This window comes from Plectrocnemia conspersa, unplaced genomic scaffold, assembly GCF_051122295.1.
Source record: "Plectrocnemia conspersa isolate PC_06_02 unplaced genomic scaffold, ASM5112229v1 ptg000007l, whole genome shotgun sequence".
Lineage (NCBI taxonomy): Eukaryota > Metazoa > Arthropoda > Insecta > Trichoptera > Polycentropodidae > Plectrocnemia > Plectrocnemia conspersa.
In genome coordinates this window covers 4,570,262-4,588,155 of record NW_028277171.1, presented here as the reverse complement: position 1 = coordinate 4,588,155, position 17,894 = coordinate 4,570,262, and the positions used below count along the sequence as shown (strand labels likewise).

Below are 17,894 nucleotides of genomic sequence, written 5' to 3'. Positions count from 1 at the left end.
TTAAATTTTACAATTTCAGAATGTTCAGTACAAGAACAAGTATGGATGTGTCTTCAATGCGGTATAATGAGCTGTGGCCGATATATCATTGGACATGCAAAAACTCACACCGATACAACTCAACATCAATTGTGCATGAGCTGTGATTTGTATTCAGTTCATTGGTGAGATTACTCTCACAGAGCGGCAATTATCAATAGTAATCATATTTAATTGGAATTATCTTATTTTTTTCCATATTCAATAATAATCTGTATTCCTCACCTTCAGGACGATTACATACAGGACAGGATGAAAAATGAAATATCTTCTTCACTTCGTTAAATTTTAATCATTATAATCTTCAATGCAATTTCAAATCACAGTAGGTAAATTTCAACGCCATATTAACCTAAAAATATACATACATGATAGACAAATGAGCAAACATTAAGTATGCAGCGAATTTACTCTATTCACTCACTCTATTTAAAGCAAATTTATTTATATATAGTTAAACTTCACTCAAAATTGTAAAAACAATAAAATGACCGAACGCATAGTGTATCATGGCTCATCGATTATGCTACATAGTCAGATCATTCATTACATATCAAATCACAGGAAACGCGTTAAATCACAAATACATAAACAGGTGTGAGTTTTGAAGTGCAATAACTTTAGAGCATTCTCGTTTAACCTCTACCATATTTTAATGAACAATAGCAGTATTTTTTATTTAAATTTCACCTATTTAAAAAAAACACCATTTATAATAACTTGATTCAATAGTATGTACATCAATAAAATTTTGACAATTCAGAGCAACGATGAATATCGACGGGGATAAAACAGGAAGGCAGAGTTAAAGAAAAAACATATAAAAAATATAAAAGTGAAATAAGATTAATAATTGATATCGAGGAATGGTTTTAAATAGCGATAGATATACTTCAACAGGTACGACGCATGGGTGGAATGAAAAACGTATTATTTGATACATAGAAATTAAAATAAGGAATTAAAACTGAACACCGTCCATATGGTGTGTTTGATGATAAATGCGATTAATCAATGGAAAACAATACATATAAATAGGCATATTTCAAAATATGTAATGTACCAATTTTATATATCACATCTAAAATCATATGAATACATAATAGGGCATCAATCCTAGCACTATTGATTGTTTTTTTATAGTGTATTTCATATATTTATAATCATGATCATTATCGTTCATTAATTTGATATCAAATAAAATATAACGAATATTGTAAAAAATATAGTCGGAAAGGAACTGAGCGGTGATCTATCATATGCATGGGTAAATACAATATAATTAAAATAAACTTTACAATTATTCAGTAATGAAAGCTCGCGATGTAAACTACTTTCGTGAAACGAATATAATCATTTGTGAATATGTCACAATGATCCAATCGTCTAAATTACACTAGCCACTTTAATACTATCAGAAGTTTCACTTCAAGGACAGACCGCTCCTATATTTACCACTATAGTCAGATCCAGCAGTGAAGATTATATGATAGTCGACGAATTGTAATCAAAGTTATTACACCGGACTACCTATTCAACAAAATTTGACTATAAAATTCGTTTTTCGAATCTGACTTTAAACATAAAATAATGAGTTACTCTAAAAATAATAATTGAAAACGGATCCAGGATAGAAAATAACGTAATAGATAAGCGTATTTGCTTTCAGCAAAATGTACTTTTTAGTGACATATATTTGGCATGGACAGAGGTCTAAAAGAGGGAAATGTGAGCGAAAACCGACGGAGCCCCGCTCGAGTACGGTTTCATGATGCGATCAAATGTTGCGGCGTGTCAAAGCTCCAAGCGAAGCGGGCTTTACAACAGTCTTTTTGCAAAGAGCGCTCTAAATGTCAGTCGTTGAGGGCGGTGGGACCCCTCTTTGGCTTTCTGCGTCATGAGTCTTGATCCATGTTCTCTTCGGATTGAGCCGAGCCCCCGAATTGACTGGGCAGCGTAAACTCCCTTCGAATATAGAAGAGGATATACGCCTTGCAAGACGCAACAGTGCGGACGTCAGTAGGCCTCACGGTAGAATCGTTGAAGTGGAACCACTGACCGTCGTTGATGGCAAACGCTGTGTAGTGTCCGGAACCAGCTCTACAATAATAAAAATACAATTATAATCCAAGCTCGTATTTATAATCACGATAAAAATAAAATATTAACCCAGATCCATGATGTACGATAACCGCCGCCAAGTCGTACATATTGCTACCAGCTCCTGACCTCCGAGTCTCGGGCAAATTGCTTAAGACGAACTGAGACATGTCCAGACCCGTAATTGGAAAAGATATATTGGTGTCTATTTTTGTCCTAAAAAAGTTATTCCATCTAAATCGCTTAATATGCAGACATAGAACGTTTGGTAATCGTCTAATCCAAAATCGCTTCGTGGATTTCTGTTTGCTCTTGCAACTTCCACAAAAATAGAGTTCCGTATCGGCTAATTCTTCAACCTATAAACAAGATTTTAGATCAATATACATGGTAAAAAAAATATATTATTGTATTAAAATATAAATTACATACTTCTACAAAGCTCGTTAAACAATCAGTAATACTGCAAGCGGGCGTTGAATTTGGAGAAAGATTACCATCATCGTTGAGGGAGCCCAACTTTCTGGTTGTTACTCCGACAGTATTCGAAATTCTCTCAGGTATATCTAACGAAAGATCTAAAAACGGATCGTGCTTCTTACTTTCAGTCCCACACGCTAAGCATTTAACCTGAAAATAAAAAATTATCATTAACCAAAATTGTTAAATTTATAGCTACAGTAAATAATAAATAAACACTAACTTCGCTCTGGAGAGTTCCTCCAAAGACAGTCGTAACAATGGAGTTTCTTCCTCTCTGAGCTAACGAAAAATATCCTCCATCTTTCAAGCCGACATCGGAAGGCAACAATTGTAATAATTCAGTATGCAACCTATCCAACATATATCTAAGAAATTCGTGCGCATCCTGCTGCTGATACCCTCGAAATCTAGGAACCACTTTCCATATCACAAGAAATAAGCATTCGGGAGAAATAGCGCCTTTATTCCCGCACCCGCCGGTATTTAAATTAATTAAAACCTTCCTAAGTTCTTCCGCCATAACAACATCCTGAACTTCTTTATAGCTCCGCGAATGGTAGACTCGTCTCCCGTTATTTTTTCCTTCTAAGCACGGTAGAGTACTAAAGTAACAGCTAAACTCTTGTATATTACTCAAGCTCTGGAGAACAGCATTCATAAAACACGTATTCCCTAAATTTCTCAACCCGACAACTTTCTTCTCTCTCTGCTTTTCTAATTTGCCGTTTCCGTTTGGTGAATGAGGATTTTGCCTCTTTTGCATGCCGCCGCTGCCTGTTGACGAAGTAGAAGAATTCTCAGTGGAACTACTGTCTTCGGAGTGAGATCGCTTACGAGATCTAGGTCTTAAATTGCGCCCAGTATCTTCGGCTTTAGCTCCAGTTTTCCATTCGGAACTGGGTTCAACGTTCTCAGAGACCCTCGTCACAGCAACGCTCAAAGATGAAAAGCTTCTATGATCATTTTGCGATTTTCTACGTGGAGATATCTTAGTGGCGGCACTTTTAGGTGAAGACGGCTGTGCGTGTAAATCGTCGCACGTAATCGGAGACGGAGGATTATCGCTACCGCTGGTGGAATTTTCATTTTCGGGAATGTTGGTTATGTCCGGCTCGATGTCGCTATGAGACATGATAATGTCGGCTTGCGATATGTCCGAGTACTGTTTGCATAGCATCTGCCGTATTTTGTCGATCTGATTGTCCACGGTGTCGTTGACGACGTATTCATCGCATTTGTAGCTGAAACGATAAAAATTCCAATTGAAAATGATTGCTATTGATTATTGTTTGTCGCTCTGAGTGATAAATCTTACCAATAAACGGAATACAAATCACAGCTCATGCACAATTGATGTTGAGTTGTATCGGCGTGAGTTTTTGCATGTCCATTGATATATCGGCCACAGCTCATTATACCGCATTGAAGACACATCCATACTTGTTCTTGTACTGAACATTCTGAAATCGTAAAATTTAACCGTTAGTATTTTATAGTTTATTATCCAAGGTAGATTAAAAAACAATTTCGCGTGTAAAATATTTTTTTTTTAAATAAAGAACATTAAAGAACATTTTTTAAACTTAATAAATATGTTAAGGGTTTTGAAAACTAGATATATAAATTTAAAATTTGCCTGCAGGCGTTTTATTAATAGTTAAGAGTCTGCATTGAAATTTTATGAAAGTTGCAACTTTAAAACCTCTGCAGTAGGTAGTTTTTTACAGAAAAATACGTAATACAAAATAAATAGTCAGAATAAATATCAAATGGTCATGTGAATAAAAAAATTATAAATATAAATAACCAATAAATTATTTATTTTAGAAATATCTCGCTCGCACCTAAACTGTTCACTGTCAAAACCGTGAACACCCCCATAAATGACTCTTATCGAATCTATTTAATTGTATGCAGGACGCGAAGGTATTCGAGCGACAAACGAAACGGAAATTACGATAGAACGGCGGCGGAAAGCACGCTTGGCTTGTTGTTGACTTCTGACAATGTTGCGAGCCCACCAAACAAATTGGTCCTAAAAACCTTGATGACCATCTGTCAACATAAATCTGATCTTGAGGCTAGAATAAAGATCATATAATATATTTACTGGTTATTCATTATTAATACTGACTGATGAATTGTAATAATACTAAACTGAATAAATACTGACTGAAAAATATGTTACTGACCATCTGTTAAAATAATTCTACGGACCAATTAACCCTTTCACTGCGGATGGCTTCTATAGAAGTCATGAAGAAAATCGCCAATACTCATTGGGCACCCAAAGGTGCCATAAACCTTTGAACCTAATAATATGATTACTTAGCATAATTTAAGGCTGTAAATCACAGGAATATCTGCCCTCCACATATTAACAAATTTCGAAATGGCGCGCAAAAATATCAGCCACGGTTAAAGGGTTAATATAAATTTTGACCGCTTATATTCTGACCAATGTATTCAGATCTTTTAATATAAATTTTAACCCATGAATTATAAACTCTAAAATTCTGAACCAAAAAATCTGAGCCGTACAAAAAAGTAAATTATATGCCGCAAGAATTAGATACTATTTCTTTATATAAAAATGTGTAAAATAAAGTATTTTATTTTTATAGAATATTTTTACATTTTTTTTTTTGAATAGCCGCCATTTTGAAACATGCTATTGGCTGGATAATGAACTTAGCCGAGATAATAAATCAATTTTTAGTAAAACTATTAAAATTTATATTGCACAGAAATCGACAATAATTCAACATAATGGTTGTGATAAATAATTGAAAATAATAAAAAAAAATGAGGGCAAAACTACTTTGTTGACGTTTGGTTTAACACTTTGCTCAAGAGTATACTATTTTTTTTATAAACTAAGATAATACCTGGTTCTAAACTATGATAAAAATAATTTTTATTCAGAATAATCAATTTTTATATCATGTCTATATTATAATAATTTGTACATTATTAACATAGCTTTAACCTCTCGTAAGTGTTTTTGTACGAAAATATATTTCATACACTTATTTTAAATCAGTGGAAACAATATTATATGGTATAATTAAAAGTTAAATGAAAAGTAAATTATGCTAACTTAGACAAATAGGTGTTTTTAGCGATATCATCAAAGATTGCGAACAAAGCCAAACAATGACAGGTCATATTGATGCAAACCCAAGGTCAATGCGAATTTCATTCAAAATGGCGGACCAGAGCGTAATTTTGTCTTAGGAAAAAGATGGCCATTGTATGAACGCTACGATCCATCGATTAAAAAGTGACAATCGATAGGTTGCAGCAGCGTCCTTCGCCGAGCCGTCGGCGGTGCGACCGTCTCGTTCGAATGGTGCGTTTTGCGCGAAAATGAAAACAGACTGAAGTCAGCCATTTGAGGAGACGCGGTCCGCTGTTCCGCATCGCGCCGAATAAAGCGACCCGCGCACGCACGACGCGCACCGTAAAAATATTGCGCAATACCAGTTGCATCGAGACGGCAGCGTCCCGATCCATTTTCCAGCTGTTTGGACCAAATTTAAAAAAACAAAACCGAAAACCGGCATCCATGTTTTTCGTCGGTGCGCGTACGATAAACATAAGATGGCGCTGACCTGTGCGAAGTGCGAATATAAACACGTATATTTAGACGCTATTAGAAATGCGGATAGTGTGTGGGCGTCGGCCGCGTAACAGCTGATCGGCGCGGCTATCGATCGCGGATCGGGGGGGCGAAGCCCTACCTGAGCACTCGCGGCGCCCGAACGATCTGAAGCGCGCCCCGTCGACGGCGAGGCCGAGGCTGAGATTGCGGTCTAAGTGGGGACAGTCCATGTTTACGACCGAGACCGACGGCCATACCACGGCCACCGCACCGCTCGCCGATCGCGCGCACACTACGACGCCATCTTGCCCCACCGTGCAGGCGCGCGCAACCGACGGTCGGCGCTGCGCAAATTATTTACGCACTACTAACAAAAATCGTTTTTACGTTTACAATTAATTTCAGACAAATCTGCAACATTGGGGTTCATTGCTCAAATCTGGTTGCAAACTATTAATATTAAAAAAAAAATCCACGTTGTCCGAACAACGCCGGCGAACTATATGAAAATTGCAAGTTTTTTACAAAAAGCAAAATTTAAATTATGTTGCAACGAGTATTTCTCTCATTCTAGAGCATAGCTTCTTAACCGGTGGTCCGCGAAGACTTTTTGAATAAAATTAATTTCACTGATTTTACAATTGATTTTGTAATAAAATTAATTTCACATCTGTTTTGTATTCGCTTGTATTTGCGTAAGGGTTTTTTAGAAATCGTCTTATCGCAGGTAGTCTTATTTTTATTATTTCGATAAACAATCGAATTTTATGCTGTATTTTATGGATTTTTAAATTATATTTCTTGTTACTGACTGTTATAATACACTTAAATATGGTTATATCAGCATACTGTGTTGCAAAATTAATTGTTTTGAAAAAAAAAATCAATTATATAAATATTTATTATTTTATTCCAATGTTGATGGTCCACAAAACATTTTTTGATTTTTTTGGTGGTCCGTGGATGTAAAAAGGTTAAGAAACTATGTTCTAGAGTACTGCAGATATACACACCGAGTCCGTTGTTCTTCATTCGCTATCTTTACGAAAAACTTGGAGTCGCTGTGGAGGTGATCGATCAAATTCCGATCACACTGTTATATTTACTCTCCGTAAAGTTCGTGTAAATTTTCTTGTGTGAAATGAATGTGCCACAGCAAATAAAAAAAATCACTTGGAAAGTGCTTATATAAAATTTTAAATAATATTATATTTATAGCAAAATACAAAAGTATTAAAATGTCATTTACATTATTTTTTTCTAAAAGGTGCTTGTATGACTTATCTTAGCAAATTCTTGCCGCAACACATATATATTAATAGATTTGCTAATTATTTTATACTGAATGTTTGATCTCAGATCTAGATTAATTTTTATTTGGAAAAAAAATACATTTTCTTTAGCCACTGCAACGAGTGAAATACAATCGCTCTCTAAATTATTAAAAACACTTTTTCATTTAAAACAAAACTGCGAAAAATGGTTTTAATTTTTAACACTTTTCTAGCTCTGTACCAAAGCCGATTATTAAACCCACATATATTGTAAAGATTATTCACGAAATATATTTTTAAAAGGAATCTTCTCATTTCAACGCAACTTGATTATTTTTTAGTTAACAATTTACACACAGTAATATAATTGTATCACTATACCATCTGGAATCAAAACCAAAAACTGCGTTAACCATTGGTAGTTATTTGTAGTATGTCAGTTGGTAATGTCACATTTCTACGTGTTTGAAAAAAATATCCGTTGATTGTGTACACGTTTTAAAAAATGTAACGAGAAACATTGAATATTGCTAAGTAAAAATGAGAATATAGTGATTAATTTTACAATCGTTATCATATAATAAATGAGGTTTTCCATACATGTCATAATTATGTATGGCTATATATTTTCTCTTTTTGACAAAATGGTTCCAAACATTTTTTATTGACACAAATGTTTTCTTATCATACCTGATACAAGCGAAGGTGAGTATTAGTCAATTGTTTTAACGATAAAAATTCAAAAGCATAAAAAAGATCCATGCGGTAAGTAAGGGGTTAGAAATGCCAATGTACATTGATCGCACAACAAAAAATGATATTTACGAAAATATCAGTGTTTTACACAATAAAATGTCGGCCACGTTGTTAAAACTTTTTTAATAAATTTTATCGATTTTACTATAATTTTTTTTTTACGTTTTTAACGCAATGGGAAATCTTACAAAACAATCTCATTAACTGCTTGAAAATTACATTGTCATCTCATAAATACATTTTTGGGGAGTAATAAATTATATAAAAAAATTGCGTGTTAAGCAATACTTTTCTTAATTCCAACATATTTTTAACTTTTACATTGGATTGTAAAATCGAAAGCATGCTGATACAAGCAATGATTTTTTAGTATTCTATTCAACAGTATATTATTTAAATTTATAAGAAATACCGAAGTATTATATCAATACAGCTCCCAGACATTGCATTTTATTAATTTCTGGTTTCGCATAGCAGTGAATTCTTATTATAACAAAAAAAGAAGCAATTCAAAAGCTCAAGAGCGATATTTGCGACGAATTAATAAATTTGGGGCCTAAAATCTATTGAAAGTATCATGTTAAATAAAAATCTTATTTGTGCCACATGTTACTAAGTAATTGAAAGCTAGAACCAACTAAACGTGTGAATATTGAGTGTGATAATATCATATTTAACACTCGTACACCATAGCTTAAAAAATCTATACACCTGTTTATTGTTACATGTTTAGAACATATATTGCGAGGCTTAGAACAATTATATATAAATAAAAAAAAGTGTTTAAAATTCAATATTTAGATATGATAAAATAAAATTGTTACTTTACCAATTATTTTCTGTTGTATTTATATTTAACATTTAAAATCAGTCATTGAAAATATGTTTAAAAATATCGTTACAATGGCTCAAAAAAAATTGTAATTGCTATAAATCAAATCAGTTAATATATTTAATGTTATTGCAACTTGAATCAAGCATTAGTATAATAAAATATATTTGAACTTCTCCAATGGTTTGCGACCCCAAACTCAAACACACTTCTCTACATGATGCATTGTCACAAATATTTTTATAAACAAAAACATTATTCAAGTCACTATTTTATGAGATATCAGCTTAAATTATATGGGTAAGATTTACCAGGGAATTATTTTAAGATATGTGCATTAAAATAAATACTTTAATCCATAAAACAGATCCTTTGTGCATTTATGTTAGGTAATCTTCGGAAAATGATTCGTTGTAATTATTCATAGGGTGTTGTTCTAATCAATGCTCGCTCACCCAATCTGTCCAACATTAATGCACAAACAATCCGTTTTATGGAATAATTATCTTTAAATTATATTACTGGTAAAAGAGAATGAAACCCAGAAATTGGTGTATATAATTTTATTATAAAATTATTTCAGCATTATAATTTAGTTACGCCTATTGAAAGATTGTGGTTGTTGTGTTAGTTGAAGACCGGTGATGTTTCCGAAGTCGAGCATCTTCAACATCTCCTTGGTGTCAGGATCGACCTCGATGACATCTTCGATCTCAAGAGCGGACACTTCGGGTACGTAGTTGTCGCGACGCTCACGCTCTTCCTCCTGGAGCTTGACTGAGATACCTCCGACCTGAGAGTGTCTCAATCGTCTCATCAAATGGGTGACGAAACTGAAACAAAACACAACACATCAGCAAAACGAAAAAAAGGTGCTAATTAACCGCTAAATCGAGCTAATGTCAGACTGCCAAGGTGGATCACCATGAAACGTAAGATATTTACGAAACCATTGTAAATCAAAATCATCATAAAAGCCGTCCTTTCTATAAAATTGTTTTATAACTAGCATACTTTCACTATGAATCATTCATCTTGAACTAAATTTAGAAAAGTACGTCACAATAATATAAACAACACGGCTTAATCGGCTTCAAATTAACTTTAAGTAAGATAAATAATATTCACTTACCCGGCAATTTTATTCCTCAAGGGTTTGGTGGGAATGTTTGCAATTTCTTGACATAACCTCTTGTTGGTGTCAAAATCAAGGGTCAACTTCGAGTAGTACTTCTCGATGATGATCTTGGCGTTCTTTTTGATCGTCTTCGTCCTGACGCGACCCTGGAAAACAAATAATATGACACATGAAACATCGTATACAATTTTAGGTTAAGTATCAGATTTGATGCAATATCGAGGCGAGACGACTTCGCCATAGATCGCACATATAATAATACATCAAATTCGATAGATAAATGATATATAAAGTGTCCAATAGCAAAGGATTGCGACGGATTACAAATGCGAAACGTCGAACGTACCATCTTGACGAGGCGGCCTACGAGAAAGAACGGGAGGCGCCGCGGTGTTGCCAGTCGGTAAAATTCTCCGGTTTGACAGTATGCAAAATGAACAAAATTAAAGTTAAAATTAACACTCGAGATAAAAGAAATACAATATCAAACATATTTATTTAGTATTTAATAAAAACTATCAGTGATTATGCTATTTATTATTTCTGAATAAAAAATAGTTTGTATATTTATGTTAAGTAAAATTTATCTATTACTAAATTATCTAATTATAGAATTGATAACTGACTGGTAAATCTTTAATTTATATAAAGTGTAAGTCATTTATTTTTAGTGAAACAAATTAATAGATAAGTAATAAATTCATTAATTTTACACAAGTTTCAAGTAATATAAAAATCTTTTATTTGATAAAAATTGTAATTTAATTAATAAGAATAATATTTTTATGTCTCTCCTCCCTCCCTCCTCTTTAACACCTTGAAATTGATGGTTAATTAAATATTTAAACATATTTCAAGTTTTTTATATTCATCTTAAAGTAAGATTTATATTTTTCTTGTCGCAGTTAAAAATATATATTGTCATCGAACTTTTTTCTCATAGATTTATGTGTTATTTATTATATTCAACTTTAATATGCATAAGAAAGACATTAACTATATCTCAAACTGTCGGATGAGACCAGAGCCGTAGAAAAGGGGGGACAGTTAAACCCGGGCGTAAGATTGAGGAGGACGCCAAAACGAAGTTGGTAATAATCCATATTCAAATAATATATTTGTATTTATATTGTGAGGGCCTATTTATATATTCATTTATTTTATTATGGCCAAAACATGGCGGCACTCTTGTAATACGAACGTAACGGCGATACATTCTCTTCGTGGACTTCGACGGATAAACAGTGGCGGTGGGACCTCGTCTACCATTCACTTTCGTATTATTAATTTGTCAGAATAAGCTTAGCTTGCTGATTAATCGCTTACAACCTTTCAATTGGTATTGAAAAGCTAGTGCAATAGTTTAAAAAATCTAATGCCGTAGTTAAAAAATCTGCATTTCTGCTTAATAGTTTATCAACACAATAAACGAAACGACAACTTTAAATTCTTGTTATATAACGAAATCACTAAAACAACCAAACTCTACTATTCGAAAGTTAAGAACGAAATGACTGAAAAACACTTCCCGAAGAAAAAACCGTGTATGTATATGGATATTTCTTAAAAAAGGGCAATTTACTAAGAGAGTTTCTTGGCTTTTGTTACTAAAATGCAATAACGAAAACGTCGAATCGGAGAAGTTTAGATTTTAAAAATTCTCCGTTCTGTACGCTTGTTTGATTTTTTTGGAAAAAAAATTATGCAAAAATAACAAAGAAGAGAATTTTTAAAATAAAATATTTTGCCAGACAAATGGTGACGAGTAGCAATTAGACACAAATTAAGCCGCTGTAATAGTATTTTATAGAGATATTGTTTAAATATTATTAATAAGAAAGTGAACGGTAGACAAGGTCTCACTGCCACTGTCTATCCGTTGAAGTCCACCAAGAGAATGTATCGCCGTCACGTTCGTATTACCAGAGTGCCGCCAAGTTTTGGCCATAATAAACAATGATAGCGAATCTAAGAGACAAATCTAACCTCACCGGCGAACGGTTGATGATGCTCGATTTATATAAAGTTAAAAAATATAGAACAGTGTACCTATTCAATCAATGACCAGTATATATCAAGCTAAGTCGATTAACAGCGAACTTAATCTATGTATGATCGCCATTGGCGTTCTCTCCATACTGTTAATCTTTCAACAGCCGACTTCGCATCTTCCCCCCTCTTTAATTCGCATCAAATAGATATATTCTATTTAGGTTTTTATTGCTTTCCATCGAATAGCTAAGGTCAGCGCATCAGCGCTCAAATAATATCAGATTATATTATTTAACAATATTGTTTGATAATTTTAAATTAATATTGCGCCAATATATGATAGCATGGCGCCATAGGCGATCGTACTTGTACTACTGACTTCCGTACTGCGTGGACGCGGTGGCGAGGCTACGTATAATGATACTTAAAATTAAATACAACAAGTAAAATCACATTAAGTGTAGCAATTATGGCCCTTTGAGCCCCGGTAAGACAGCCTTTCCATGTTAAGGTCACACGCATGAGAAAAAAAAACACCGATTTCTCATTGAGGAGAGAAGTTAAATAATAGTTAATTTAGCTATGTAGAGATAAATTTCAATAAATATTGCTGTTTTGTGTTAGGTTTAAAGTATGTATTATTTTAGTTAAAAAGATAAATTCGCCAACCGCTCCGTTTTCCACTTATTTTATCACATTCTATTTTGCGCCGTGAATTGATAGACACCTCTTTATCATTTTCATAGGTGGCAACATTATTACTGAAGAATAAAACAATGCAAGCCTCGGTTCTTAATGTGGTTGCCATGGCTTGTTTAAATGTATTTTTTTTAAATTTATTTTCGTGTTTTGTTTATTTTCGTGTTTGTAGTGTTTTGATTCCATTTTTATTTTTGTAAAAAATATATTATTCTTGTTTAAATTGTATAGCGGCATCTCTTAGTAGTATTTGAAAAATAATATTTGATGCCATCTGTGATCGTATACATAAATTAATAATATTTTGCTACTGTTTGCATTCTAAGCTTGTTTTGAAAAAAGCTTAAATATTAATTCTAAAGATGTCCAAATTCTGGAGTAAGTTGCGCAGAAGCGATGACAAGTAAACAAATGTCATCTGTCACTAGAACGACTAGGTTATGAAACAGTGAGTATACATTCTATTGTCATTCTTATTGGAATTGAATGCAATCCGCGCATAATTAATTCTTAGCAAATCGAATGTTGCCATAACGCACTCGAGTGCGACATGTAAATTGCTATGTTATCGATAATTACATTTGTTGTTATATGTTTACATTCATTCAATATTGTGATGCAGCTTTTGGTTCAATTGTCACTAATGAAAGCTTATAAAATGGCTTTTGAGTGAATATTTTTGTACAAAGGGAGTAAATATTAATTAAAATGTACCAAATACATGTGTATGGATTTTGTGTATTGTGTGCGGATGTCACGTACTAAATAAATTAATATTTTAGGAGGTGCTTCTTATGCCAAATAAATTATTAAAAAAAAAACAATAATATTTTTTTGATACACATATGAAATTTATTTTCAGATGGTGTTGCAACGCAAAGAAAATGGCATCATCAGCATCGCACACGCCTCGGACGTGTTTATTATATCAATCTTATAGCGGTGTTGCGAAGGTTAAACATCATTCGCTCGCCGCGTTTCACATTTGTGTCGGAGGCGAAAGTGGGTTTGGTGTATTTCAGTCTGTCAGGCGAATTTGACTCGTGCGGTTCTTTGCTCAATCTCGTCTTGTGCGCTTCCGTTTCCGGCTCGCGAGTGCTGTGTCGTGTGTGAGTCCGGAGGACGCGACCTGTCCTTCCGGTGTCAGTGTTGGGTGCAGTGGGGAGTGAGGTACGCGGGGATCGTGTAAAACATGACCAACGTCAATAGATAACGACTACTTGATTTGCCATCTACAAGCAACGCCGACTAGTCTACATTGCAACGATTGACCACTTTAAGGTAAATAACGTTTATGTTTATAAAAGTTACTGGCGAAAAGGCGATGCACTCTTATAAAAATCAATTAGGCGTGTTGATCAACACGCGTTGTTTTATGACCATTAACATGGCCGTCAGCGGAAATTTCATATCAGCTGTTCGCGCGCAAAACAACCGGAAATCGATTACAGTTAAATTAACGTTCAAGATAATCATTATTTAAATCGGTGAACGTTTTTATACGATGCGATAACGTTATTATGTTATCCGTAACGTATTAAATAATAATAGTACTTAATAATTGTAGTAATTCGCGCGGAACCGATATAGGAAAACTTATGTATGAAATTCATCAATGAAAATATATTTATCAGAGTTCAATGAAAAAGCTGTTTATCTATACTATAAGAATTTGCGAGTTTGTTCTTGTTTACATTATGTCAAAATGTTATCAGAGTTAGATAATAGGCATTCATATTAAAAATATGTATTTATCAAAGCAATTGAAGACAAAACGGGACTTTATAAGTTGACCCTGAACTTTAAAAGCTTCTGTCCCAATTTCACAGTAACTTGATTGGTCGGATTTTAGACCTCATGCTGCTCTTATCCTCTTAAATTGTTAATATCAAAATATACGATCGGTTTATATGATTTATTTTAGACATCATACTTTTCCGAGTCGTTTGATACAAAGAAATAGCTTTTATGGTAGTATTTAATCGGTCGGAAAACAGTTATGTTATGTGAATATCATTATAGAGGGGTAAGATAGTTTTTAATTTGTATCTTTATACTAACTAATACTGTACTTAATATCTGAATTATTGTTATACGTTGCCAGTTCATGATCTTAAAATAGCCTTGATCATGCATGCACACACTTATGACGACATCGCTAAAATTTGCTCAGAGATCTTTGACGTTCTCTTAGTTTATCCAAATATTGCATGTACAAAATCGTAAAAAAATAAGCTTACACAAAAACGCTTCATTGACTCGTTACATTTTTAAACTAACGTAAACGTTTACGTTACAACCAAGCAGCGATAAAAAAAGAGCCCAGCCAAGTTATACTATATACCTAAACATTTCGTAACAAGGAACGTTTTTGTATTGATTTTCTATATTATTTTGAAAGTTTCAGAAGTGGTCCATAACAGTTACGACAATTTCGAGCAACCTTTGCGATTTCGCTTTATGACTCCTTTTTATCTACTTTTATATTTTACTATATATTATCCCCTTTCATTTGTGTTATGAAACCGCACATCAAATCCTTTCTATTCACGTTTTCGTGCTCACAAATGCTAAAAGGACAAGTTCGATCGTTGATCCGCTTAAATACTAGTTCTAAAATTAGTGCTTGATATTCGCATCATCATGTCGTGCCGTAATTATACGTATTTTAGCATATAATAATGTGTGTTATCGTTTCACGTCATGCAAAGACAGATGTTCTCAAACTACTAGGCACAATGGAATAATGAATAGGATCGCAACCACCGAACCGTGACGTTCGAGACACTTTCTATTATCACAAAAATAATATTAAACAGCGACCAGCGATACGCAATCTTTTGACGTAATGTGATTTTAAATAAAATCGAAAGTCGATCAAAAGTCGTGAATTGTAAAAAAAGCAAACAAGAATCGTATTAACCCAAATTGAAAACTGAAATTTAAAATGTTTCAAATTGGCGAATGAATAAATTAACATTTCTTTCGTTTTTTATATTAAATGAATAAATACAACTTAATAAATAACCAACTTAAGTTTAAAACATATTAGAAGTTAGATGTAATTGACAAATTTATTGCTTTAGTACAATGTGTTAACAACAGAGACGTCATTTTAGATTTTTCGTGCTGACGCCGACACGATTTTATTGCTTTTGACATGGATTTTTGACTTCTGAGAAGTGATAATTGTTTATGCGCCTTCCTATTGACTAAAATTCCCTTTGAATATACTTTTACCAACTCTTATATCATAATATCCAACTATGGAAAAATATACGAGATGCCACGTCTCTCTGTACTTCTTCTGCTTATACGTCAATGTTCGATTAATAAAAAAAATCCGATGATATTCTAAAATTTCTGTTTTTCTTTTTTAAAAATTTCGAAAACTGAAGTTGGACCAACCTTTATCAATAGATTCTTTTAAAAACTATTCATCATGATATTCATCTATAAGATTAGGAGAATCTAAGAATATTTGATCTGTGATGATCGATCGGAATTATTTTTATATATTATATTATCACTATTTTCTGTTTTTTAATTTCACACGATAGAAATTAAAAAAACATATGGAATTTAAAAACAGGACTTTCGGGTATTAGTTACTGATTTATACCACTGGTCTATCGTGCTATTATAGAAGCTTAAGAGGCTATGGTTTTAAAATAAACAAAAAGTATGATTTTTAGGGCGCTGGATGCGATAGCTAGTACTGACATTCTGGTTCTAACGCGTAACAGAAGAGGATGCGATCGTGACCCTCGAAGGAAATCCAGCACTCTACAGTAATTTTAACTATTAGCGGCATACAAATTTCTGTGAGAATTCAGCGAATCGAATCTAAACGCTCCTATAAGATAGGTGTTGGGATACAGAAACGGATAATAACCAAATATTCTCATATAAAAATATTTCAAGCTCCTTTTCAGAAATTTTTAGATTAAGATTAAGTATTTAGTTACTCTGGGATTCTAAATTATAAATCTCAATTCAAAAATGTTGCGATATATGTGATAGAGGTCGCGAATTACTGACAGATTATTAAAGTGAAACGCGTTCCTAATAACAAAACTAAGTATATTGGAAGATTTTTGCCAGACTTCGTTTACGTTTAGTAAGAACTTTCTCTTGCTCTCATATGCGATTCCTAGATCATAAATGAAAGTTTCTTTAGATTCTGATAGAAAAAAAGAATAGGACAATTTTATAGCATTTATTGACACTATAAAGCAGGTGGTTAATGGAAGCTCATTTCCACATATAAAAAAATCTGAAATTTCGAACTGCCATATTTATGTCGTTAATAACTATGTAAAATCTTATTAGATTATGTGCATAGTTTTGCAAGTCGTTTCAAACTCTTGGCTGCTATCTGGTGGCTGCGTGGCTCTCAATTCAATGATAATATTGTAGCTAGAGTAATTTTTTTTCTGAAGCGGAGTATTGGCTTTTGTTCTAAAAATCTCGCCATCCACTTAAATTAGTAAAAGTAGAAGCTTTTAGAGATTCGAAAGAGGGTAGAAGTCAAATCTGTCGAATTATTTTATTGTCACCGCTTTAATGAGTAGGTTCTTTAGCATTGTTCTTTGAGGTCTATATTATGCATTTTGCTAATGTAAATTTGTTCTCTAATTTTGTAAATCTCTATTTTTTATGATATTATTTGGGTCGATAATTAAACGCACTTATTTCAGGTTTTGAGGGCAAATGGGTGCGACCTTGCAGCCAAAATAGACACTAGAAAAACTGGTTACAATTTATTGTTAATAATTACAACTTATCACAAAGAAATAGTGTTAAGTTGTATTTCATAGACTGAGCGCTGATGGATAAATTATGTCCTCTGGATGATCCGCTATTGTCTCTCATATGGATGCGGCTCTCTCTTCGTTTGTCTCGAATGTCTGCTGTCTGATCTCGCTTCGAATTGTGTGATTGTTTCGTCCCAAATTGTGACAAAACGTCATATCC

The 17,894-nt window shown here is 33.4% G+C and overlaps 2 protein-coding genes and 1 long non-coding RNA gene across 6 annotated transcripts in view; 1 reads left to right on the top strand and 2 right to left on the bottom strand.

Annotated features, from left to right (window-relative positions):
- Positions 1-311: 311 nt before the first annotated feature.
- Positions 312-6,520, bottom strand: LOC148233702 (ubiquitin carboxyl-terminal hydrolase 3-like). Of its 3 annotated transcripts, none has more exons than XM_088188856.1 (6): positions 6,366-6,520; positions 3,938-4,082; positions 2,843-3,863; positions 2,572-2,769; positions 2,209-2,498; positions 312-2,139 (listed from the first exon to the last, which is right to left on the bottom strand). In XM_088188856.1, the coding sequence occupies exons 1-6, from the start codon at positions 6,454-6,456 to the stop codon at positions 1,935-1,937; spliced, it is 1,950 nt and encodes a 649-aa protein (XP_088044982.1). In that variant the 5' UTR covers positions 6,457-6,520; the 3' UTR covers positions 312-1,934. The 3 variants fall into 3 exon arrangements, with proteins under 3 accessions (XP_088044982.1, XP_088044983.1, XP_088044984.1); XM_088188857.1 differs by lacking the exon at positions 6,366-6,520 and adding an exon at positions 5,723-6,055; XM_088188858.1 differs by lacking the exon at positions 6,366-6,520 and adding an exon at positions 5,803-6,004.
- Positions 6,521-9,636: 3,116 nt separating this feature from the next.
- RpS17 (ribosomal protein S17) lies at positions 9,637-10,618 on the bottom strand. Its single transcript, XM_088188877.1, has 3 exons — positions 10,573-10,618; positions 10,221-10,372; positions 9,637-9,921 (listed from the first exon to the last, which is right to left on the bottom strand). The coding sequence occupies exons 1-3, from the start codon at positions 10,573-10,575 to the stop codon at positions 9,681-9,683; spliced, it is 396 nt and encodes a 131-aa protein (XP_088045003.1). The 5' UTR covers positions 10,576-10,618; the 3' UTR covers positions 9,637-9,680.
- A 2,692-nt stretch (positions 10,619-13,310) lies between these two features.
- Positions 13,311-17,894, top strand: part of LOC148233700 (uncharacterized) — a 113,786-nt gene continuing 109,202 nt past the window's right edge. For both annotated transcript variants that reach the window (XR_015810224.1, XR_015810222.1), the window contains exons 1-2: positions 13,311-13,365; positions 13,780-14,198. This is a non-coding gene — a long non-coding RNA (uncharacterized LOC148233700). The remainder of the gene's footprint in view (positions 13,366-13,779; positions 14,199-17,894) is intronic.